At 43.1% G+C, this 25693-nt stretch overlaps 2 protein-coding genes across 2 annotated transcripts in view; both read left to right on the top strand.

Annotated features, from left to right (window-relative positions):
• Nucleotides 1–19215, top strand: part of LOC126425165 (esterase FE4-like) — a 70645-nt gene extending 51430 nt beyond the window's left edge. Inside the window, exons 5-6 of the mRNA XM_050088117.1 lie at nucleotides 6975–7174; nucleotides 18797–19215. Coding sequence (XP_049944074.1) covers nucleotides 6975–7174; nucleotides 18797–18991 — 395 coding nt within the window. The 3' untranslated portion in view covers nucleotides 18992–19215. The remainder of the gene's footprint in view (nucleotides 1–6974; nucleotides 7175–18796) is intronic.
• LOC126425164 (esterase FE4-like) overlaps nucleotides 1–25693 on the top strand; it is a 346217-nt gene that overhangs the window by 224121 nt on the left and 96403 nt on the right. The gene's annotated exons all lie outside the window — the stretch shown is intronic.

Below are 25693 nucleotides of genomic sequence, written 5' to 3' on the forward strand. Positions count from 1 at the left end.
CATACTTTGTGATCAGATTTGGAATGTTTAATTTCGTGCAAAAGAACTCAGTTTTCTGAAAGGAAATCTGTAGCCCCACTTTTTCTGCCCATTCTTTGAGTACTTCTATCTGTCTGATTGCTGTAGTTTCGTTATCTGTGAGTAGTGCCAGATTTTATTATTGTTATTATTAAAGTGGGCAGCTATCCCTCTGACCGCACACGTTGAGCTAGTGTGCCGGCACCACTTAACCACCAAGAACTCTTAACTTCCAGCACCTACGTAAAGATACATCAGTTACATAATAAATAAACTGGAAGCAGTCTTGATCACATAAATTTTTTAAAGTGGTGACCGATTTCGATCTTATTATAAGATAATCTTCAACCCTTATTGACTGCCGGAGGCGGTGGCGCATGGTTACCCTCTTGTGTGTGGCTGGTGGCGTCTGCAGTACCAGCAAGAGGGTTGCCATGCGCCACCGCCTCTGGCAGACAATTATGGTCTGAAGATGATCTTATAATAAGATCGAAACCGGTCACCACTTTAAAAAATTTATGCGATCATGTCCGCTTCCAGTTTATTTATAATAATTATAGATCTCTGTTTCCTATAATAAGAACTATGTTCTTTAAAATGTTAAAATTTACATAACACACGCGTAAAACTTCTGTTGCGATTTTCTCGCAATTGCCAGAGCAGTGCGTCTTACTACTTGAGCATTATGTTGTTTTAATGGCCTACTAAAGGAGTAGTTCTCTGCAAATTGACTCTCACTAAATTTTGAGAAAACACAGTTTATAAAATTCTGTACAGTAAATGGCACAACACCATTGATAAATATAGACTATGAACAGAAGTTTGTTGCTAAGATAGAATATTCAAAATTTCTGGATGTGTGCATTGATGAGAAATTGAATTGCAAGAAACACGTGGATGATCTGCTGAAACGGTTAGGTTCAGCTACTTATGCTATTAGGGTTATTGCAAATTTTGGTGATAAACATTGTGGTGTCACCGCCAGACACCACACTTGCTAGGTGGTAGCTTTAAATCGGCCGCGGTCCATTAGTACATGTCGGACCCGCGTGTCGCCACTGTCAGTGATCGCAGACCGAGCGCCGCCACACGGCAGGTCTCGAGAGACTTACTAGCACTCGCCCCAGTTGTACGGACGACTTGCTAGCGACTACACTGACGAAGCCTTTCTCATTTGCAGAGAATATAGTTAGAATAGCCTTCAGCTAAGTCAATTGCTACGACCTAGCCAGGCGCCATCAACAGTTTTGAACGTACCGTCCAGAACGATGTATTGAAATGATGGATTAAAGTTAAGTATTCCAGCAGCTACGTACTTTTCTTTATAGCGTTCATTACGTATCCTGTTTCAGACCTATCTCTAGCCTGCGTGAGTTTAATGCGTGCCTTTCGGCTACTTCCGTGTGGCGTGGCAGTCTTGTTACGCCACAACAAACATATCATTAAATTAGCCTACTGCGCCTATTTTCATTCACTGCTTTCATATGGCATCATATTTTGGGGCAATTCGTTATTAAGATAGAAAGTATTCATTGCACAAAAGCGTTTAATCAGAGTAAAACATGGAGCCCACCCAAGATCACCTTGCAGACATTTATTTGAGGAACTCGGGATATCACAGTACCTTCGCAATACATATATCCACTTATGAAATTTGTTATTAATATTCCGTCCCAACTCAGAAATAATAGCGACGTACATAGCTACATCACTAGAAGAATGGATGATCTTCACTATTCTGGATTAAATCTCAATTTGAAATAGAAAGGGGTGAATTATGCTGCCACAAAAATCTTTGGTCATTTACAAAATACCATTAAAAATCTGACAGATAGCCAACCAACATTTAAAAGCAAATTAAAACAATGTCTAAGTGACAACTCTTTTCACTCCATAGATGAATTTTCAGATATGAAGTAGCATCTGTATATATATATATATATCAATTATTTTGTGTAAAGAAAACTTACGTTAAACTGGCACGTTCCAAGTCGTTACGAAATGTCGTATTCATGATCTACGGAACAAGCATTAATGTATGTACGTACAAAGTTTGAAGTGAACCTGTGATCTCAACGTCGTGGCCTCGCCTTGTTAAATAAATTGCACTTACTAAAACCAAGCTGGCTGTAGTATCACTAGAACATTCCAATGGTATTAGTGAATCTATCGCCAAAAGCAGTCAGCAGCATGAGTCTTGAACTTCCCATCACGGCAATGTCTATAAAGACGGAGCTCGCTTGTACAGAGAGAACTCTTCGGCAACGGTCCTTACTCCTCTTGCATTTATTGCAAATTTATCACCCAGCCCTAAGTTCCAAGTGACTGGAAGAAAAGCGTAGATAACTCCCAGTATATTGGCAACGGTGAAGAACGGACCCACAAAATTACAGACCAATACCCTTACCGTCGGTTCGCAGCAGAATAAATGACCTCGTTCCATTTTCGAATATAATAAATACCGTTCAGACGGAAAACTTTCCATTTACAAAACCGTCCGGATTTGGGAAGCATCGGTCGTGAGAAACTCAGCTTGCCGTTTTTTCTTCACATGATATCCTGTGAACCACGGATGGTGCGCAACAGGCTGTTTTCATTTTTCCGGAAAGTGCCTCACACAGTGCTAACAGCAGACTGTCAACTAAGGGCCGAGCGCACGGAGCAAGTTCTCACATATGTGAGTAGCTCCCAGATTTCTTCAAATATTCAGAACAGTACGTTGTCCTTGACGGCTAGTGTTCATCAGAGGCAAGGGTATCGTCAGGAGTGTCCCCAGGATAGTGCGCTGTTATTCTCTGTACACATAAATGATTTGGCGGACAGGGTGGAGAGCAATCTGCGGTTGTTTGCTGATGACGCTTTAGTGCTCCGGAAGGTGTCGCCGCTGAGTGAACGTAAGAGTATACACAACGGCTTGGAGAGATTTCTATTTGGTATGATGAATACCGGGTAAAACTAAATGTGGTAAAATGCAGTTAATGCCGCTGATCATGCAAAATAATACCGAGTTATTGTAAACGATGGACCCATTTCAAAACTTCGTATTTATTCAAGTACAAATCCAAAATAAACAAGCTCTTTATCAATGAAAAGAGGAAGTTTCAAAGTTTTCTTTCTTTCATAATGTTTGATATCAATTTAATAAATTTTATAATTTGTAATTAATTAGTTTTTAATAACTATTTAATAATAAGAAATGTGATAAATGTTATAAATGTTCAATGCGGCCCCCGTTCGCTGCAAGGCAAACATCGACGCCGTAGCCAAACTCGTCCCACACACGCGAAAGCGTATCTGCTGTTGCTGAGTGCACGACAGCAGTGATCCGGTTCCGCAGATCTATCAGAGTGCTTGGTAGAGGCGGGGTGTAAACAGCTTCCTTCACATAACCCCATAAGAAATAGTTGCAGCCAGTCAGATCAGCAGATCTCGGTGGTCAGAAGTGCAGAGCCAGGTTCTCAGGTCCCCTGCGACCGGTCCATCGTTGAGGAAGGGAGTCATTGAAAAAGCCTTGTACATCACAGTGCCGATGGGGTGGAGCTCCATCCCGCTGGAAAATGAAGTCCTGGGAATCTTCCGTAACGTGAGGGAGCAGATATTGTTTCAACATGTCCAGATACGTGATTCCTGTTACAGAACGAACTGATCTTCGGTGAGTCTCTTTCGTGTTGCAATGGTAAATGTGGATTTTCCAAATCCCATATGCGAACACTGTGTCTGTTTACTTTTCCACTAAGGTGGAACTTCTCTTCATCGCTAAAAATTACACACTCTAGAAATGCGTCGTCTTCCATCTTTCCTAGCACAAACCATAAAATGCGATAGGCTTCTCTCCGTCATTGGGGTTGGCAGCCTGCAGAAGTTGTGATCGGTACAGCTTGTACAGCAAACGCCGTCTCAGAACTTTCCATACAGTTTGTTGGGGTATTCCAAGTTCTCAACTGGCTCTATTGGTAGACTTATTGGGACTATACACAGAACTTTCTCGAATCCGTCGGACATCATCCTCCGACATACGCGGTCGGCCTGTGCTTTTTCCTTTGCGCACACTCCCAGTCTGTTTAAATTGCTTAAACCAACGGCTAATGCTCTTGCGAGTTGATGGTTCAATACCGAATCTGGTACGAAATGCCCGCTGCACTACGATCTGTGACTCACTTTTCGCGAACTCAAGAACTTAGAAAACCTTGTGCTCCACAGTCGTCATCTCATTCACAACTGACAGTGAAACGGAAAGACGACCCTATTGCCGCGCGAACTCTACCAGCCGCTTCTGAAACCATCACCGCCCGCCCGCCGCCACCCGCCAAAAACTTCCAAACTTCCTCTTTTCATTGGTACATAGCTTGTTTATTTTGAATTTGTACTTGAATACATATGAATTTTTGAAAATGAGTCCTTTAGAATAACCCTGTACTTTAATGTTCGAATAGAGTATTAGTGGTGGTGCTGCTTGCCTCAGTCACATTAGTTAAAAACAGAAGTGTAACGTTGCAAAGAGACATGAACTGGAACAGCACGTAAGATCGGCACCTTCTCCAGAATCAAATGGTTCAAATGGCTCTGAGTACGGGACTTAACATCTGAGGTCATCAGTCCCCTAGAACTTAGAACTACTTAAACTTAACTAACCTAAGGACATCACACACATCCATGTTTGAGGCAGGATTCGAACCTGAGACCGTAGCGGTCGCTCGGTTCCAGACTGTAGCGCCTAGAACCACTCGGCCACTGCGGCCGTTTCTCCAGAATCACCTTGACCATTTTGCCACATGGTGCAAGCAGTGTCTCCTTAAAATCAATCCATCCAAGACCCAGGCAATCATTGTAGGTCGTACCACTCGCTCCTTCTGGCTCCTTGATTTTTCAATCTGTGCCGTCCTGTCCACCTCTCCCCCCACCCTCACCCACCTTGGACTCACCACTGTCACCTCACCTGGATCCATATCCGCTCAATCCAATCCAAAGCCCACAACCGCCTCCATCTCCTTAAACTCCTCTGGAAGTTGAACCCCTCTAACATCCTCCACACCTACAAGTCCTTAATCCGTCCCATCCTCTGTTATGCCAGTCCCATCTGGATATCCGTCCCCCCCCCCCCCCCACTCCCAAATTCTATAAGTCCTTCCAGATCCTCTAGCGCCATGCACTCCTCCTCGTCTTCCATATACTTCACCCGTCCCCTGCACGGATCCTCTATGACCTGATTGCTTTCCCCCTCTGCTCCTTTTCCTCGAACATATCCAAGTCCTCTACACCTCCATCCGACTTGATCCCCCCCATCCCCTGCTTGTTCCTCTCCTCTCCAACCCCCACCCTCTGCCGCCCCTTCACCGTTGTGGCCCCCCTACCCTCCACTTCTATGCCCTTCATCTCCTTTCCCAAGATGGATTCTGGCAACTCCCCCTGCCGGATGATGCACTCTCTCCCTCCATTTATCCCTCCTGTCAACTCTGATCCTCACCTCCCACTCCCTCCCTCTGTCCTTTTCCTGAGCTCCCTCCCCTCCTACCATCCTGCTTTTCCCCACCTACCCTTTCTTTGACTGCTTCCTCTCCTCCTTTTTCTTTCCCCACCACTGCTTTCCCCACTCCTTCTCGCATCCAACCTGCCTCCCTTTTTCTCTCTCCCTGCATCGGCTCCCCCCCCCCCCCTTTGCTTTGCTTTTCTTCTCCTCCTCCCTTTCTTCCCCCTCATCTCTCTAGGTCTATAAGCAAAATTGGCGCATTTCGGGGACTGAAAATCCGCATTTCGACATCGAGAAGTCTCTTCGCCCTCAGCGGGTGACTGTGTGGTGTGCAACGTCCAGTCACGGAATAATCGACATTTCTTGATGGCGTGGTGACTACTGAACAGTACGTGACGTTTTTGGAAGATGATTTCATCCCCCTCATCCAAAGAGACCCTGATTTCGACAGGATGTGGTTCATGCAAGACGGAGCTAGACCCCATCGAAGCAGGAGAGTATCTGATGTCCTGGAGGAGCACTTTGAGGACCGCAGGCCGCCATGTTCTCTGAATCTGAACATATGCGACTCCTTTTTGTGGGGCTGTATTACAGACAAGGTGTACAGCAATAACCTCAGAGGCACTGCTGACCTAAAAACAGCCATTCAGGAGGTCATCGAGAGCATCGATGTTCCGACACGTCAGCGGGTCATGCAGAATTTCGCTAATCGTTTGCGCCACATCATCGGCAATGATGGCATGCATATCGAAGTTGTCATAACCTAAAACCGATTATCTGTAGTGACGTTTACATGTGTGCACGCTCTAATATCTAATTTACTTTTTTTTCATGTAGTTCAATAATCGTCACCCTGTATGTATGACGTGAGCTACCGGTTTCAAACTGCACGTTCCCTATCACGTGCTGATGGTTCACAAGAGATCCCTCACCACTGTTCTTATCGGCCTCTTACCACAATATTTGTGCCTCTGTAGGCCACTTTACTTACCACTTTCCCATGTATAGCAGTAACCAAGATATTTGGGAAACGGGCATTAGCTGAGAAGTGTACTTCTGACAATATGAGGTTTTGGATTCAATACATTTATCAAAGCATTAAAACAGTGGGCGATAAGGACAGAATAAATGTCAGAGAAAAGAAGTGTTATATTATGGTTTTACCAGTGTCTGAGTTTTCTGATTATGTTTCTCTATTGCTTACATTGAGCTGGGTGACTCAGTGGAATAATGGTCCAAATATTTGGGGTTTAATCTCTGGTCAGTCCTAGTAATTTTACGAATGTTCTCTCCCTTCTTTCGCCTTTTTCAATGCCAAGCTGCACCGTGGTTTGGAATCCACCTCAAACAGTATGTCTCCCTATAACTGGCTGGGCAGTGGGGTACCACCTCTCACATGACTGTGTGTAGTAAAGCACTTTAATGTTCAAACCGAACTTCGCATTGATGGTAGCTTTATCTCCACATTGTTGTGTTACGACCCTTGCAGGCCTGTTCCACAAAGCCATCGGACACAGTGGTGTAGCTGTGGGGGACGGCGTGTGCTCCGATCGCATGCGGGCTCGCTCCTTCGCGCTGGGCGCCCACCTGGGCCTCGAAACCGACGACTCTAAGCAGCTGTTGGACTTCCTGAGGAAACAGCCTGCGCAGCTGCTGATCGAGAACGCGATGTTTGGTCGCACTGAGGAGGTACGTCACTATATTCCGCAATAGGATCCTAAATACTGCTTGATTTTGAAGTGCTTCGTCACGTGTTTTGGCGCTGACGCTCAGCTGCTTCGCGGTTTCGATTAGAGTCGAAAGAGCTGCTAACAGCCAGACAACGTCAACGCGGAAGCGTCATCTTGGGCAACGTCAAATGGGCAGAGTCAAATGGGACAGCGTCAGTCAGCAAGCGTCGTTAGGCGTAGTGTTAAACTGGACAGCGTTAAATGGTGCTAAATCTCATGGGTCAAACGAGGCTGCATGAAATCGAAGAGCATCATGTGGCGCAGCGTCTAATCAGACAGCATTAAAGGAGGCAGCATCAAATAACGCACACTATATAGCTGAGCAGTTTTACCTTCATCAATATCATGGATTAAAACTATTGCCCTTTACAATACCACAAGCCCTGAGGTAATGGGGTGGGCAGAGGGGAGCCTGCGGCTATCGAGCGTACGGGGTGCAGTCGTCTGCAAGTGGTTGCTCACGTCGGCACCAATGATGCCTGTCGCTTGGGTTCTGAGGCGATCCTCAGTTCGTACAGGCGGCTGGCGGATTTTGTGAAGACCGCTGGCCTCGCAAGCGGGGTGCAAGCAGAGATCTCTATTTGCAGCATCGTTCTCAGAGTGGATCGGGGTCCTTTGGTTTGGAGCCGAGTGGAGGGTCTCAACCAGAGGCTTCGTCGACTCTGTGACGGTCTTGGCTGCAGATTTCTAGACTTGCGCTATTGGGTGGGGAATTGTAGGACGCCCCTAGATAGGTCAGGGGTGCACTACACAAAGGAAGCGGCTACTCGGATAGAAGAGTACTTGTGGCGTGAACATGGGGGTTTTTAGGCTAGGCAGTAGTGCGAGGTGTCCTGATGAACACTCACCAGTCGACGTGCAGGCAGGGAAATCAGGATGTGCTCACACTTCAGCTATCAAGATATTAGCAGTAATTTTCAGAGTGTTCGGAATAAAGTTCCTGAGTTTACTGCCCTCCAGGAAGCGTGTGGCACGCAAATTATTCTCTGGACTGAGACCTGGCTGAACTCTGAGATAGGAAGTTCTGAAATATTTAGTGAGGGTTGGAACGTGTATCGGAAAGACAGATTAGACACTGTAGGGGGTGGTGTCTTCATTGCAGTTGACAAAAATATTGTGTCTACTGAGGTCGAAGTAAAGTGTGATTGTGAAGTTATCTGGAAACGTTTAACAGGGCTAGGGGAAATTAAAGTTAATTGTTGGGTGTTATTACCGGCCACCAGGTTCCACCGTGACAGTTCTAGAATCGTAGAAGTACCCGGATCATGCTATATTAGTCGGAGGCGACTTCAACCTACCTAGTATAGACTGGGATATCTATGGATTCATTACAGGTGGTACAGACAAGCCGTCGTGTGAATAACTTTTGAACACATTATCCGAAAACTGTCTTGAGCAGCTAAATCGACAGCCAACGCGTAATGGAAATATTTTAGATCTGGTAGCCTCGAAAAGACCAGACCTCATCGATGATGTCAGTGTTGAGACAGGGATTAGTGGTCATGATGATGTCATTACGACTATGGTTACGAAAGTTAAAAAGTCGGTCAAGAAGGCTAGGAGAGTATTCTTACTGGAAAGAGCAGATAAGTAGTTGTTAGCATCCCACTTAGTAAATGAATAGACTTCATTTACTTCCAGTACGATGGACGTGGAAGAATTATGGGCAAATTTTAAACACATTGTAAATCGCGCATTGGACAAGTATGTGCCGAAAAAGTGGGTTACGGACGGAAAAGACCCACCGTGATTTAACAGCGCAAATCGGAGAATGATCAGGAAGCAAAGACAGTTGCGGTACAAGAGAGATCGGGAGAATGAGGACAGGCAAAAGTTAGTAGAGATTCGTGCTGCTGTAAAAAGAGCGATGCGCGAAGCATTCAACCACTACCACCGTCATACCTTAGCAAAATATCTTGCTGAAAACCCAAGGAAATTCTGGTCTTCAGTAAAATCAGTAAGAGGGTCGAAGGCTTCCATCCAGTCACTCACTGATCAGTCTGGCCTGGCAACGGAAGGCAGCAAAACGAAAGCTGAAGTTTTAAATTTAGCATTTGAGAAATCTTTCACACAGGAGGATCATACAAACATACCGCCGTTTGAATCTCGTACAGATTCCCGTATGGAGGACATAGTGATAGACATCCCTGGGGTTGTGAAGCAGCTGAAAGGGTTGAAAATAAATAAATCGCCAGGTCCTGATAGGATTCCAATTCGGTTTTACAGAGAGTACCCTACTGCATTGACTCCTTACTTAGCTTGCATTTATCGCGAATCTCTTGCCCAACGTAAAGTCCCGAGCGGCTGGAGAAAAGCGCAGGTGACGCCTGTAAATAAGAAGGGTAGAAGGACGGATCCTCAAAATTACAGACCAATATCCTTAACATCGGTTTGTTGCAGGATTCTCGAACATATTCTCAGTTCGAATACAATGAATTTCCTTGAGACAGAGAAGTTGCTGTCCATGCATCAGCTCGGCTTTAGAAAGCATCGTTCCTGCGAAACGCAACTCACCCTTTTTTCACGTGATATCTTGCGAACCATGAATGCCATATTCCTTGACTTCCGGAAATCGTTTGTCGCGGTGCCCCACTGCAGACTCCTAACTAAGGTACGAGCATATGCGATTGGTTCCCAAATATGTGAGTGGCTCGAAGACTTCTTAAGTAATAGAACCCAGTACGTTGTCCTCGATGGTGAGTGTTCATCGGTGAGGGTATCATCTGGAGTGCCCCAGGGACGTGTAGTAGGTCCACTGTTGTTTTCTATCTACATAAATGATCTCTTGGATAGGGCGGATAGCAATGTGCGGTTGTTTGCGGCTGATGCTGTGGTGTACGGGAAGGTTTCGTCGTTGAGCGACTGTAGAAGGATACAAGATGACTAGGACAGGATTTGTGATTGGTGTAAAGAATGGCAGCTAACTCTTAGATAAATGTAAATTAATACAGATGAATAGGAAAAATCCCGTAATGTTTGAATACCCCAATAGTAGTGTAGCGCTTGACACAGTCACGTCGATTAAATATTTGGTCGTAACATTGCAGAGCGATATGAAGTGGGATAAGCATGTAATGGTAGTTGTGTGGAAGGCAGATAGTCGCCTTCGGTTCATTGGTAGAATTCTGGGAAGATGTGGTTCATCTGTAAAGGAGACCGCTTATAAAACACTAATACGACCTATTATTGAGTACTGCTCGAGCGTTTGGGATCCCTATCAGGTCGGATTGAGGGAGGACATAGAAGCAATCCAGAGGTGGGCTGTTAGATTTGTTACTGGTAGGTTTGATCATCACGCGAGTGTTACGGAAATGCTTCAGGAACTCGGGTGGGAGTCTGTAGAGGAAAGGAGGCGTTCTTTTCGTGAATCGCTACTGAGGAAATTTAGAGAACCAGCATTTGAGGCTGACTGCAGTACAATTTTACTGCAGCCAACTTATATTTCGCGGAAAGACTCCAAAGATAAGATAAAAGAGATTAGGGCTCGTACAGATGCATATAGGCAGTCATTTTTCCCTCGCTCTGTTTGGGAGTGGAACAGGTAGAGAAGATGCTTGTTGTGGTACGAGTTACCCTCCGCCACGCACTGTATGGTGGATTGCGGAGTATGTATGTAGATGTAGATGTAGGGTTGAAGAGATGTAAAGCAGTCAGAATGTTTCGGCTTGTTAAGTCATCTTAAAGTAAAATCATTCCAGTGACTTAAGTAGCTGATGTGACTGTATATTTTCAGACATTATTAAATTGCTACATGAATATGAGGCACTTGTCACTGAGTACCACATTTCCTAGAAGTTTTAATACCTGTCACTATTAACGAACAGTGAAATGTTCTTATATTAGCTTAAAGTGAAGGGTGCGGATCATAAGCTGTTACAACTCTGTACTGACCACACCACAGTTTTAGCTGGCGATCGATACTAATTTTCCTCTGGGTTTATTCAGTGACTCCGTCTACCACCACATGTTGAATAAGATCCCTCCATTTCATTGCACATTTTTATAACGTCTGTAGCTAATGTGCTTAACATCTTTTCGGGTGTTAGGTCGCATCGACATTAAACACTAAAATGTAGTAGAAAAAAATATTCGGTTGGTTCGTGGACTGACAACGTGTTAGAAGAAGAGACAGGAGTCGATATATAAAAGACAGAATTTAAAAGAACTTCAGAAAACCTAATATTAAATAAGGCATAAGGGACGGACAACATCCCATCGGAGTTTCTACAATCATTGGGGGAAGGAAGTAGCAACAGAACCACTATTCACGTTTGTGTGTACAATGTATGAGTCTGGCAACATATCATCCGACTTTCGGAAAAACATCATCCACACAATTCCGAAGATCGCAAGCGCCGACAAGTGTAAGAATTACGACACAAGCAGCTTAACAGCTCATGCATCCAAGTTGCTGACAAGAATAATATACAAAAGAGTGGAAAAGAAAATTGAGTCGCCCAGTTGCAAAACCTGCTAAACGAAAATAAAATTAGGAAATCATAAAAAATATGGGCAGTATGTTTTCTACAAGATAAACGAAATATTCTATTTTTTAAAAAGTTGGGAAAAACTCTTTTTTCAAGTGTAGTAATCTGTACACTCTCAGACTGACTGTATTTTTGAAATTTTTATACAAAATTTCCGAATAGCAGTTTTGCAACCGTAGGACCATTTCAGTATATTTTGCAACCATTGTAATATTGCTTTGATGTGCATTCTAGTATCGTAGCTATGCAAATTTTTAAATGAAATTAATATGTGAATAAACAATTAAATAAATACTAAAGATTAAATAAATAATATTTTTTAGCAAAATCTCAGTGCTGAAAGTGCCATTTGAATTTGCTAAGGTTTTTAAGGAATCAAACGAAATAGTAAAGGAAAGCAGGGTAAGCCTATTAGATTTATTGAAGGAAAACACAATGCACTCAATTACGAAAACAACAATTTGAAAAATAGAACAAAAACATACGTATCATAAAAGAAACACATCGAATCTGACAGTTGTCTACAGAAATCGTCTACAATCACTGCGAGTAAAAAAGGCCCAACAAAAGCAGCAAAGAATAGTTGAAAAGATAAGTTTACAACATTTCCGTTACCTCCGCATCAAGTAATTCGAAAGTCTCCTATCTTTTCTTAGGACCTGTACTTCTTATTGACCTTGAAAGACTGCAACATAAAATGTAAGGTTATCGTGTTGTTACCAGCCATCACCATAATGCCTAAGTAGCAAAGCTTTTGCATCCTTTACTTTAGCATCTTCATTACTGCACGTTTCAGGACAAGAACAGGCATTTCGGTATCTTTCAACGACTTTCCTTTTTTGAGGGTGCTTTCTGGTTCTTGGAACTCCAAGTTATAAAACTGTTTCTCTTGTATAAGACAAATCTTTTTGTTCTTGCTTTTGGTTACACATATCCTTTTAGCTTATTGAAAGACGAAGTGCCATCTACCTGTTTCTTTCAGCACATGAGCAGTGATTGCTTTCCAGTCCCTCACATCGCAATCGTCTCCTAAGCAAACAAGTTTAATATATCCGTCAGGGTTTTCGATATCTTTCCCCTCTGTCTGGGGGGGGGGGAAGAAAAGAATGGCCTACAATGGGAAACGATATTTCAATCTTTTCCACAGCAGGGAGCACCCTGTTCAAAAACCAGTGCATTATCATTCCGATAATGGTTTTGTTCTTGTTCTGACCTCCACAGTCATCAGCGAACAGACGAACCTTTTTAATAATGTCGAGTTTGATTCGCCCAATGTATGGTACACAGCAAACGCTATCAGGTTTGTATCCTTTTCGTAGTCCCTCTCAAATGACACATACGAGTAAACGTTTTCCGAAGTCTGGGTAGCATGAGAATTGCCAATGCAAACTGTGGAGGTATACAGGTGCGCCTGCCTTGAGAAGTAAGCGGCCAGATCAGGCAGTTTTAGAAGAGGCGCGTTCTTTTGGCGTCATAGGCAATAGCGACTACTCCTTCTTCGTCTTCTTCTGACAAGTCATAAGAAACAGCGGCTTTTTCCTCGTGAACGACGAGCTCCGCTTTTAGTTTCTAATGTGTTTCTTTACTTTTACTTGTAGAATAACGTTAACAGTATTTGTATATCTTCATGAATCACCCCGTATAATGACAGTTGATTCTGCACAACGACTCTGATAACAGCCAGACGTTACTGGCTTCGGAATGGGAACCGCAAACGTTTGATTACGAGGCGACAACTGAATCGTCCACCGGAAAACACGTCTGGCATGTCATACACGGCATTAGTGGCAGTACGAGTCTCATATGATAGGACCTAATTTGTATGCGTGAGATATGCCTCCTTGTCCAATTTAGGTGTTCGTATGAATGTGAATGTGATCAGTCCCAAGTAAATAATGAAAACATAACAGTTTGTCAAATAACCTGGAACAAATGATCGCAACACTTTCACAGTCACACAGTTTCTCTGTACTTTGCCAAAACAAACGGTTTTGAAGCTGCGTTACGTGTTGACTGTTGATTTCCTTCGTTGTAACATAGTTCATACCCGTTTATTTGTTGTTTTGATATCTGTGAGAGGTGTATCCAGTATTTCGCCACGCTCTCACTGTTCAACACATTTACTTGTGACAGTAACGTATTCCTACCATGACTCAATTTCGTAATCAGCTTAAAATATGACAACTGCCAAGACTACAGAAAGAGGACGAACATTGCAATGACCTGACGGACAGTTCATATGGTTCAAATGGCACTAAGCACTATGGCACTTAACATCTGAGGTGATCAATCCCCTAGACTTAGAACTACTTAAACCTCACTAACCTAAGGACATCACACACATCCATGCCCGAGGCAAGATTCGAATCTGCGACCGTAGCAGCAGCGCGGTTCCAGACTGAAGCGCCTAGAACCGCTCGGCCAAAGCTGCCGGCGACAGTTCATTAAGTTGCGAAAAATGTAAATAGCACCAAGATGTTTAGAAGCCAGCTAACCCACTTGACAGTCCGACACCGCGACCACACAGCCACAACGCTGTGGCTCTCACGTTCCACTCAGTGTAGCACTTGTCGAGCTCGGGCATTCGCTGGTTCTATTCTGCCTTTTTTGTACAGATCAGTGCAATTTGTTTTCATGCTTGATCTGTGTTCAGTTTTTGACGGGCTATCCACTAAGCCATCTTACCACTAAATCTGAGGGGGGTGCGAGAGGGAGGTTCCCTCGTAAGCACTGTAGCACAAAACAGGATCTCTTGCCGTTCCATTGCATATGGTGTGTGGGACAACCTTTTGCGCACTGCAGTTAGTCTATTGTAGTTTTTGTAGTCCCTGCGGAAGAGGTACGTAGCAGACAGTTTGTAGATTCTTCACTTACTATGGGCTCTTGAAACTTGGTTAGTATGCTTTTGCAGGATAACTGACGACTATATTCAAACATCTATCATTTCAAGTTTTTCAGCATCGCAGTGATGGTCGCCCTGCTGCACTTAGACTGAGGTGACGAAATTCGGGGGGGGGGGGGGGGGGGGGAGGGGGGGGACCCTCTAATATAGTGTCGAACCTGCTTTTGCTGGACGTAGTGCAACAGCTAAATGTGTCATGGAGTCAACGTCGTTGGAAGTCCCCTACAGAAATACTGAGCTATGCTGTCTCTATAGCTGTCCATAAGTGTGAAAGTGTTGCCTGTGCATGATTTTGTGCACGAACCGACTACTTGATTACGTCCCAAAAATCTTCGATGAGATCCATGTCACGCAATTCCATACCAGGCAGTCTGGGTGACCAAATGATTTGCTCGAATTGTTCAGAATGTTCTTCAAACCAATCACGAACAACTGTAGCTGGGTGACATGGCGCACAACTTCCATAAAAATTCCACCCTTGTCTGGGAACATGAAGTCCATGAACGAATGCAAATGGACTTCAAGCAGCCAGACGTTACCATTTCCAGTCAATGATTGGTTCAGTTCGACCAGAGGACCCAGTCCATTTCATGTGAACAGAACCCACACCATTATGAAGCCACCACTATGCATTGTTAACAACTTGGGTCCATGACATCGTGTGACCAGTTCCACATTCGGGCCTAGCCATCAGCGCTTAATAACTAAAATCGGGACTCGTCTACCCAGCCACGGTTTTCCAGTCGTCTAGGGTTCTCTTGATAGGGGCACAAGCCCAAGAGAGGCGTTGCAGGAGATGTTGTGCTATTAGCAAAGGCACCCGTGTCGGTCGTCTGCCACAATAGCCGATTAACGTCAGATTTCGCCGCACTGTTCTGACGGATACGTTCGTCGTACTTCCCATATTAATTTCTGCGGTTATTTGCCGGTGTAGCCGAGCGGTTCTAGGCGCTTCAGTCCGGAACCGCGCTGCTGCTACGGGCGCAGGTTCCAATCCTGCCTCAGGCATGGGTGTATGTAATGTCCTTAGGTTAGTTAGGTTTAAGTAGTTCTAAGTCTAGGCGACTGAAGACCTCAGATTTTAAGTCCCATGGTGCTTAGAGCCATTTGAACCATTTCCCGGTTATTTCACGCAGTGTGGCTTGTCTGTTAGCACTGACAACTCTACACAAACGTCACTGCCTCGGTCGTTAAGTGAAGGCCGTCGGCCATTGCATTGTCCGTGGGGAGAGGAAATGCCTGAAATTTGGCATTCTCCACGAGTTCTTAACACTATCACAGAATCTTGAATTCCCTAACGATTTCGGCAACAAAATGTCCCATGCATCTAGCTGCAACAACAGTTCTGAGTTCAGTGTCTGTTAATTCCCGTCATGCAGCCATAATAACGTCTGACGCCTTTCATATGAATCACCAGAGTAGAAATGACAGTTCCGCCAATGCACAGCCCTTTTATGCCTTGTGTACGCGATACTACCGCCATCAGTGTATTTGCACATCGCTATCCCATAACTTGTCACCTGAGTGTATTTGTTAACGTTGAATAAGCCTGTTATTTCAGTTTGGCATGAGCCTCACAAAAATGGTAATATTTTCTAAATGGATGTCTCAGTATGCCAGTAAAGAACTGAAATTGGCCACTTGTGATTGAACATTTGTCACCATTCAATTTCATATCGGTACAAATGATTACACCTATATATTTATATGAGTTCACTAATTGTAATTAATATTGATTGTATGGCAATATTGGCCAGGAGACTCTGCCTATAGCTATTTGACTGCCTGGTGCAATGATTTATGAATCATTGATATTGTAGTGAAGTAGTGGTACTTTCTGGCGTTTCATTAAACGTACAGTTTCAGTTTTCTGTACATTTAAGTTGCCAATTTGTGCACAATCACAAAAACTTATCAAGATCTGCACATATATTTAAGCAGCTTTATTCAGATAGTGCTTGTTTGTAGATAACAGCATCATCTACATAAAACTGCTAGGGGTACCTACATCTACATCTACATTTATACTCCCCAAGCCACCAAACGGTGTGTGATGGAGGGCACTTTACGTGCCACTGTCATTACCTTCCTTTCCTGTTCCACTCGCGTATAGTTCGCGGGAAGAACGACTGCCGGATAGCCTCCGTGCGCGCTCGAATCTCTCTAATTTTACATTCGTGATCTCCTCGGGAGGTATAAGTAGGGAGAAGCAATATATTCGATACCTCATCCAGAAACGCACCCTCTCGAAACCTGGACAGCAAGCTACACCTCGATGCAGAGGGCCTCTCTTGCAGATTCTGCCACTTGAGTTTGCTAAACATCTCCGTAACGCTATCACAGTTACCAAATAACCCTGGGACGACACGCGCCGGTCTTCTTTGGATCTTCTCTATCTCCTCCGTCAACCCGACCTGATACGGATCCCACACTGATGAGCTATACTCAAGTATAGGCCGAACGAGTGTTTTGTAAGCCACTTCCTTTGTTGATGGACTAAATTTTCTAAGGACTCTCCCAATTAATTTCGACCTGGCACCCGCCTTACCAACAATTAATTTTATATGATAATTCCACTTCAAATCGTTCCGCACGCATACTCCCAGATATTTTACAGAAGTAACTGGTATCAGTGTTTGTTCCGCTATCATATAATCATACAATAAAGGATCCATCTTTCTATGTATTCGCAATACATTACATTTGTCTATGTTAAGGGTCAGTTGCCACTCCATGCACCAAGTGCCTATCCGCTGCAGATCTTCCTGTGTTTCGCTGCAATTTTCTAATGCTGCAACTTCTCTGTATACTACAGCATCATCCGCGAAAAGCCGCATGGAACTTCCGACACTTATCTACTAGGTCATTTATATATATTGTGAAAAGCAATGGTCCCATAACACTCCCCTGTGGCACTCCAGAGGTTACTTTAACGTCTGTAGACGTCAGTCCATTGAGAACAACATGCTGTGTTCTGTTTGCTAAAAACTCATCAATCCAGCCACGCAGCTGGTCTGATATTCAATAGCCTCTTACTTTGTGTATCAGGCGACAGTGCAGAACTGTATCGAACGCCTTCCGGAAGTCAAGGAAAATGGCATCTACCTGGGAGCCTGTATCTAATATTTTCTGGGTCTCATGAACAAATAAAGCGAATGGGGTCTTACACGATCGCTGTTTCCGGAATCCATGTTGATTCCTACAGAGTAGATTCTGGCTTTCCAGAAACGACATGATCTACATCTACATTGATACTCCGCAAGCCACCCAACGGTGTGTGGCGGAGGGCACTTTACGTGCCACTGTCATTACCTCCCTTTCCTGTTCCAGTCGCGTATGGTTCGCGGGAAGAACGACTGTCTGAAAGCCTCCGTGCGCGCTCTAATCTCTCTAATTTTACATTCGTGATCTCCTCGGGAAGTATAAGTAGGGGGAAGCAATATATTCGATACCTCATCCAGAAACGCACCCTCTCGAAACCTGGCGAGCAAGCTACACCGCGATGCAGAGCGCCTCTCTTGCAGAGTCTGCCACTTGAGTTTATTAAACATCTCCGTAACGCTATCACGGTTACCAAATAACCCAGTGACGAAACGCGCCGCTCTTCTTTGGATCTTCTCTATCTATACGTGAGCAAAAAACATGTTCCAAAATTCTACAACAGATCGACGTCAGAGATATAGGTCTATAGTTTGGCGCATCTGCTCGACGACCCTTCTTGAAGACTGGGAATGAATGTATGCAGGAGAGCTTCTACGATGTTCGGAAAGTGGGCGAGAGGTACTGACACAAGTGAAGCTGCACTTATATCTCTAAACCCATGCCTGGATGATTCAGTCATTAACAGCAACATTCATGAAAGGCGAGGTTTTTGGTGCGAGTCCCAGTTCGGTGCGCCGTTTTGATCTAGATGGGAATTTCAAACAAGTGTACACACCACTACAAAGTGTCAGATTCACTCAGATAATCACTTTAAGTCTGCCTTATCAAAGGATCTCTGGCGAGAAACTTATCACCTGCCTTGCTGAAAGCAGCATTTACACAAAAAAGCGCGCATTAAAAAACATTTCCATTACTGGATACCGTAATCGAATAGTAAGGAGCCACCAGGCAGCCAAGAGACTGCCCATGCCTGGACTGGGCTGTACGTATTTATCCCTACTCAGACTGTGCTGAAACATGTTTGTTGCAGGACAAGGCCCGCAGTGTGCTGTTCCCCTTTGTGGGCACTACAGTGGAGCCAGCTGACGCCGAAGGTGGGGCATTCTTCCCGAGGGACCCCGCACAGCTGCTGCACTCTGGGGACTTCCAGCATGTGCCCTTCATCACGGGGGTCTGCACCTACGAGGGATCCCTCTTTGTCGGAGGTCAGTGCCTGCAGTGGTGACTTCATGGCAGAATCTCACCAGTCAGGCTATTGTCACAACCTGCTTTAGTAGACTGTCTTCACTCATACCTTGTTGAGAACTGTCTGTCCATTAATGTCCAGTTCTAGTTGTGGGAGAGCACTGCTAATTTGGCGATTGCATAACACAGTGAAACTATGGCCCCTAGCCGTTTGATCAGGAGCAAACCATTGTAGTCTGTGATTGCTTTTGGAATATACCAGTGTTGTATTTTGTGTTTTCATAAACAATGTTCTTGCTTTAAATTTTTTAAATCTGATATTAAGAAAACAAAGAAACCTCAGAAATTGTCAGTGTACTTTGTTTACTGTTAGTGTTTATAGAAAGGATGTTGTGGAAAGAAAAATGGAAATTTAAAGTATGATTCTTTACAGTTTTCATAAACGTGTAACTCAACAAGAGTGCCCTCAATTATTTTCTTCAACTGTTTGTAATCGTCTACAGAGGAAAACCGTTTACCACTGGACTGGAAAATTTCGATGTCTTCATGTTTCCATCAGCGATCAATTTCGTGAAGGTGACCAAAATCGGTTCTAATCCCAAACGCAACATGGTTGCAGAGCATTGGCTTGTGACTCGCTGTGAGACACGGCCATCGTTAAGTGTATTGAAGACTGTGCTACATTCTATTTTGCAAAACAGTTTATAATACTGGAATAAGTTAAAGAAGATCCCTGACGGCTGCAGTCGGTTTGATGTAACTGCTTTGCGTGTTGCTTCAACGAATAATGTAATGGAATTTTGTTTATATCTCTAAGGCAACATCTCGTGCCTGATGCCTTTAGCATTCTGTACTTGGAAGTTGGCAACAGTGCTGCCAGCAGTCAGGGACCTTCTTTCGCCAACTTTACCATAACTGATGATGAAATCTCTTTCCAGTGAATTCTGCACAATTTAATTGATGCTCGAAATCAGGCTAGTGTCAGCTGATGCAAGGAAGTGCTCAAAAAACACGTCTAAGTAAATTCAAAATTCGTATAGATCATTTTAACCTGAAGTGAACACTAGGATTTATTCACACATACCGGAAAATAAACATAAATCGAATGTTTCAGTCTACCTGCGTTAAACCACAAAATTAATTATGTGATGGAGAAGATCTCTTTACCCAGGCATACTTGACTTATTACCAAATGGATATTTGTTGTTCTTTATGTCAACAAAAAATTCGTGGAAAGTGATTTCAAAACACCACAAGCAGCTGCTAAATGTTTCTAAAATCGTTTTTTCGGAGTATCAATGTCACAAAGAATTAAATGTTTCCAGAAATGGTTCGAATACAAGCAAAAAGTACATACAATACAAAGGTGAATATTTTGTGAAATTCAGATACAATGTGGACCAAAGACGGAATTTTTCTTTTATTGTTTTTGTAAGAACTTAAAAGTCAGCACGTTTATTGGATGCGAGCATGATGGTGTGGTTTGTGTGACACAGTAGTAAATTTCGTGTATGGTGTTGCTTCCGAAACATATGCACCCTCTTGGGGATACTGTATTGAGAATGTAGCATAGTGAAAATATCTATTTTCAACAACAAAACAAAGCGAAAACTTGCCCCGGAGAAAGAATATTTCGCACTACAAAAGACCATAACGAAAGAAACAATATGTTAAATGACAAAAAGCAATAGCAGAAGGACATCACTCACTAATTCATGAGTTACTACAAAAAACAATGAAGAAATGTGCAGACATACAGTCCCTCACCACTCACATTCCCTCTATCCTCACCCCAATAACCACCCTACAGCTACTACGATCCTTCAGTCAGCCCTATAGCATATATGTAAGACCACGTGCAGTGTGCTACATGATAGGTCACATGCAGCGAAATGTTTAAATGTGACCTATTAACTGATATTAAATGCACGTAGTACAGGGTGTTTCAAAAATGACCGGTATATTTGAAACGGCAATAAAAACTAAACGAGCAGCGATAGAAATACACCGTTTGTTGCAATATGCTTGGGACAACAGTACATTTTCAGGCAGACAAACTTTCGAAATTACAGTAGTTACCATTTTCAACAACAGATGGCGCTGCGGCATGGGAAACTCTATAGTACGATATTTTCCACATATCCACCATGCGTAGCAATAATATGGCGTAGTCTCTGAATGAAATTACCCGAAACCTTTGACAACGTGTCTAGCGGAATGGCTTCACATGCAGATGAGATGTACTGCTTCAGCTGTTCAATTGTTTCTGGATTCTGGCGGTACACCTGGTCTTTCAAGTGTCCCCACAGAAAGAAGTCACAGGGGTTCATGTCTGGCGAATAGGGAGGCCAATCCACGCCGCCTCCTGTATGTTTCGGATAGCCCAAAGCAATCACACGATCATCGAAATATTCATTCAGGAAATTAAAGACGTCGGCCGTGCGATGTGGCCGGGCACCATCTTGCATAAACCACGAGGTGTTCGCAGTGTCGTCTAAGGCAGTTTGTACCGCCACAAATTCACGAAGAATGTCCAGATAGCGTGATGCAGTAATCGTTTCGGATCTGAAAAATGGGCCAATGATTTCTTTGGAAGAAATGGCGGCCCAGACCAGTACTTTTTGAGGATGCAGGGACGATGGGACTGCAACATGGGGCTTTTCAGTTCCCCATATGCGCCAGTTCTGTTTATTGACGAAGCCGTCCAGGTAAAAATAAGCTTAGTCAGTAAACCAAATGCTGCCCACATGCATATCGCCGTCATCAATCCTGTGCACTATATCGTTAGCGAATGTCTCTCGTGCAGCAATGGTAGCGGCGCTGAGGGGTTGCCGCGTTTGAATTTTGTATGGATAGAGATGTAAACTCTGACGCATGAGACGATACGTGGGATACGTGGACGTTGGCGTCATTTGGACCGCAGCTGCAACACGGCGAACGGAAACCCGAGGCCGCTGTTGGATCACCTGCTGCACTAGCTGCGCGTTGCCCTCTGTGGTTGCCGTACGCGGTCGCCCTACCTTTCCAGCACGTTCACCCGTCACGTTCCCAGTCCGTTGAAATTTTTCAAACAGATCCTTTATTGTATCGCTTTTCGGTCCTTTGGCTACATTAAACCTCCGTTGAAAACTTCATCTTGTTGCAACAACACGGTGTTCTAGGCGGTGGAATTCCAACACCAGAAAAATCCTCTGTTCTAAGGAATAAACCATGTTGTCTACAGCACACTTGCACGTTGTGAACAGCACACGCTTACAGCAGAAAGACGACGTACAGAATGGCGCACCCACAGACTGCGTTGTCTTCTATATCTTTCACATCACTTGCAGCGCCATCTGTTGTTGAAAATTGTAACTACTGTAATTTCGGAAGTTTGTCTGCCTGAAAATGTACTGTTGTCCCAAGCATATTGCAACAAACGGTGTATTTCTATCGCTGCTCGTTTAGTTTTTATTGCCGTTTCAAATATACCGGTCATTTTTGAAACACCCTGTACATGCGGGAGAAAGCGTGATTACATGAAAAGGATATTTATAAATGTAAGTTTATAGGAACACAACTATAAAATTTCTGAAAAGTTAAATAATTCAAATGTGCTGCCAAGAATCACTACAGCTCTCCTATCAAAATGTGTATAATAAAATAAGTTTCTTTATATTATAAACTTCAACTGATATCTACCATGAGTAGGTGTAACATGTTTAGTAGAAACAAGTACGACAGTCAACAGCAAAAGACAAAAATCTTTCCCTTGGATCACATTTCACCATAAAGCTCTCTTCTTAAAAAAAATTTCAGAAAAGCCTTATTTGCTGTCGTCTTCATACATTTTATATCATCTTCAGCTTTTTACATCAATTATTTTCCTGCTCATAAAGCAAAACTCGCATTTTAGATTCACATTTCCAAATCATATTCCCTCAGCATTGCTTGATTCTGTTTTATTTACTGCACTACCCCTGCTTTAAATTTGTTCATGTTCGTTGTTTAACCTCTTTCCAACACATGTTCCATATCACAGCAGTGTACGTTAGAGGTATAAACGTGGTAAACCTAATGTTTTGGGCTACATAAGATGGAAGACCCCGGCTTTAAGTTTGTAATGACAACTCCCTTCTGTTTTTACCTCCACGAATAGGACTAGCGGCTTACAGAGATACCAGCAAGATGTACGTCTGTGAACTCCATACACAGGTCTGATTACTTTCTTTTGGGCAGTGAATACTTTTTGCCTAAGCGTGGTTACCCCACAATAGTATCCCACAAGACATCAATAAATGAAAATATGTGGAATATATTAACTTACTGACTTCTGTGTCCCAAAAGTTAGGAGTTACTCATATCGCAATAGTAGCCGCACACAAACGTTTAGTAGACCTGCTAAATGTTTTTCTTTTTAGTTTAAGTTTTCAACAATATGTACACATAGGAAGTTACAATTTTCTACCCTGTTTACTAGTTCTTGTTGGTTAACGAGGTCAGTAGGAAGCGCCATATTTTTGACAGTACGAAACTGAATGTACTGCGTTTTTGTTCAAGGTTTAAAGCTATCCCATTTGTGTCACAACTTGCTAGGGAGCAACATTGTTTAAGGGGAGTGCTGCAGGTTTAGTAGGACGTAGAAAGACCGCATAACCGTCGCTCATGTAATATTCTGGCGATGTTCACTAGTCGAATATGTAACAAGCATTGCCAAAGGTTGAAGGGGTGATCACCGAGAGAAATAATAATCCTATCCGAACGTTTGTCCTCAAAGCCAGAAAAATACCTGCAAATACTCCTACCTACAAGTACTTACACATACTTCTGAAGCTATTTACATTTTCGTGTGCTGTTTTTTTTATTAGCGTTAAGTGAGGTTCGTATGTAATGACTCTTTGCAAGAAAGACATTCTCTGAATTGCAGAAGTTAGCTCTATTACGGTGGTACCGACAATCATTTTTTCAACACGCTATTCACGAATGACGTAAGTGTTATTGTGAAAGGAGTGGAGCTTAAAAAAGTGGTGTAGCTAATGCAGTATTTAATAACATCAGCTCGTGGCTTCAGAGAACAGTTTAATTGTATCAACATGCAATGTATACAGCATCTAGAAAATGTTGTTGTTGTGGTCTTCTGTCCAAAGAATGATTTGATGCAGCTCTCCATGCTACTCTGTCCTGTGCAAGCCTCCTCAACTCCGAGTAACTACTGCAACCTACATCCCTCTGAATCTGCATAGCGTATGCATCACTTAGTCTCTCTCTATGATTTTTACCCTCCACGTACAACTCCAGTACTGAACTGATGATCCCTTAATGCCTCAGAACGTGTCCTATCAGCCGATCCCTTCTTCTAGTCAAGTTGTGCCACAAATTCCTCTTCTCCCCAGTTCTATTCAGTACCTCCTCATTAGTTATGAGATCTAACCCTCTAATCTTCAGCATTTTTCTGTAGCACCTCATTTCGAAAGCTTCAATTCTCTTCTTGTCTGAACTATTTATCGTCCATGTTTCGCTTCCACCCAGGGTTACACTCCATAGAAATACTTTCAGAAAAGACTTCTTGACACTTAAATCTACCCTTGATGTCAGCAACTTTCTCTTCTCCAGAAACGCTTTCCTTGCCATCGCTAGTCTACATTTTATATACTCGCTACTTCGACCTTCCTCAATTATTTTGGTGCCAAACAGCAAAACTCATCTACTACTTTGTCTCATTTCATAATCTAATTCCTTCAACATATATTGATTTAATTCCACTCTATCAATTATCCTAGTTTTGCACTTCTTGTAAATCTAATTTTTCAGACTTTTGTATTCCTTTTAGCCTGCTTCATTTACTGCACTTTTCAATTTTCTGCTATCATCATTTACATTCAGTATTTCTTTTGTTACCCAAGGATTTCTATTAGCCCTCGTCTTTTTACCTATTTGATCCTCTGCTGCCTTCACTATTTCGTCTCTCAAAGCCACCCATCTTCTTTTACTGTATTACTTTCCCCTGTTCTTATCAATCGTTCCCTAACGATCACTCTGAAACTCTGTATAACCTCTAATTCTTTCAGTTTATTCAGGTCCTCTCTCGTCTTATTCCTTTGTGTGGTTTCTTCAATTTTAATCTACAGTTCATAATCAATACATTGCGGACAAAGTTCACATCTGCCCTAAAAATGACTTACAACTTAAAACGTGGTTCCTAAATCTCTGTCTTACCATTATATAATCAATCTGAAACCTTCCGGTGTCTCCAGATCTCTTTCACATGTACAATCTTCTTTTATTATTCTTGAACCAAGTGTTTGCAATGATTCAGTTATGCTCTGTGCAAAAGTCTACCAGGCGACTTCCTCTTTCATTCCTTACACCCACTTCATATTCACCTACTACTTTTCCTTCTCTTCCTTTTCCTAGTATCGAATTCCAGTCCCCATGACTATTAAATTGTGTCTTCCTTAGCTATTTGAATAATTTCTTGTAACTCATAATACATTTCTTCAATCTCTTCATCATCTGCTGACCTAGTTGCATATAAACTTATATTACTGTAGTAAGCGTGGGCTTCGTGCCTGTCTTGGCTATGATAATGCGTTCATTATGCTGTTCGTTGTAGCTTATCTGCGTTCCTGTTTTTTTATTCGTTATTAGACCTTCTTGCATTACGCCTCTTGGACTTTGTATTTATAATCCTGTATTCACCTGACCAGAAGTCCTGTTCCTCCTGCCACCAAACCTCTAATTCCCACTATATCCAAATTTAAAC

Source organism: Schistocerca serialis, chromosome 10, assembly GCF_023864345.2.
Source record: "Schistocerca serialis cubense isolate TAMUIC-IGC-003099 chromosome 10, iqSchSeri2.2, whole genome shotgun sequence".
In the NCBI taxonomy this organism is placed as follows: Eukaryota; Metazoa; Arthropoda; class Insecta; order Orthoptera; family Acrididae; genus Schistocerca; species Schistocerca serialis.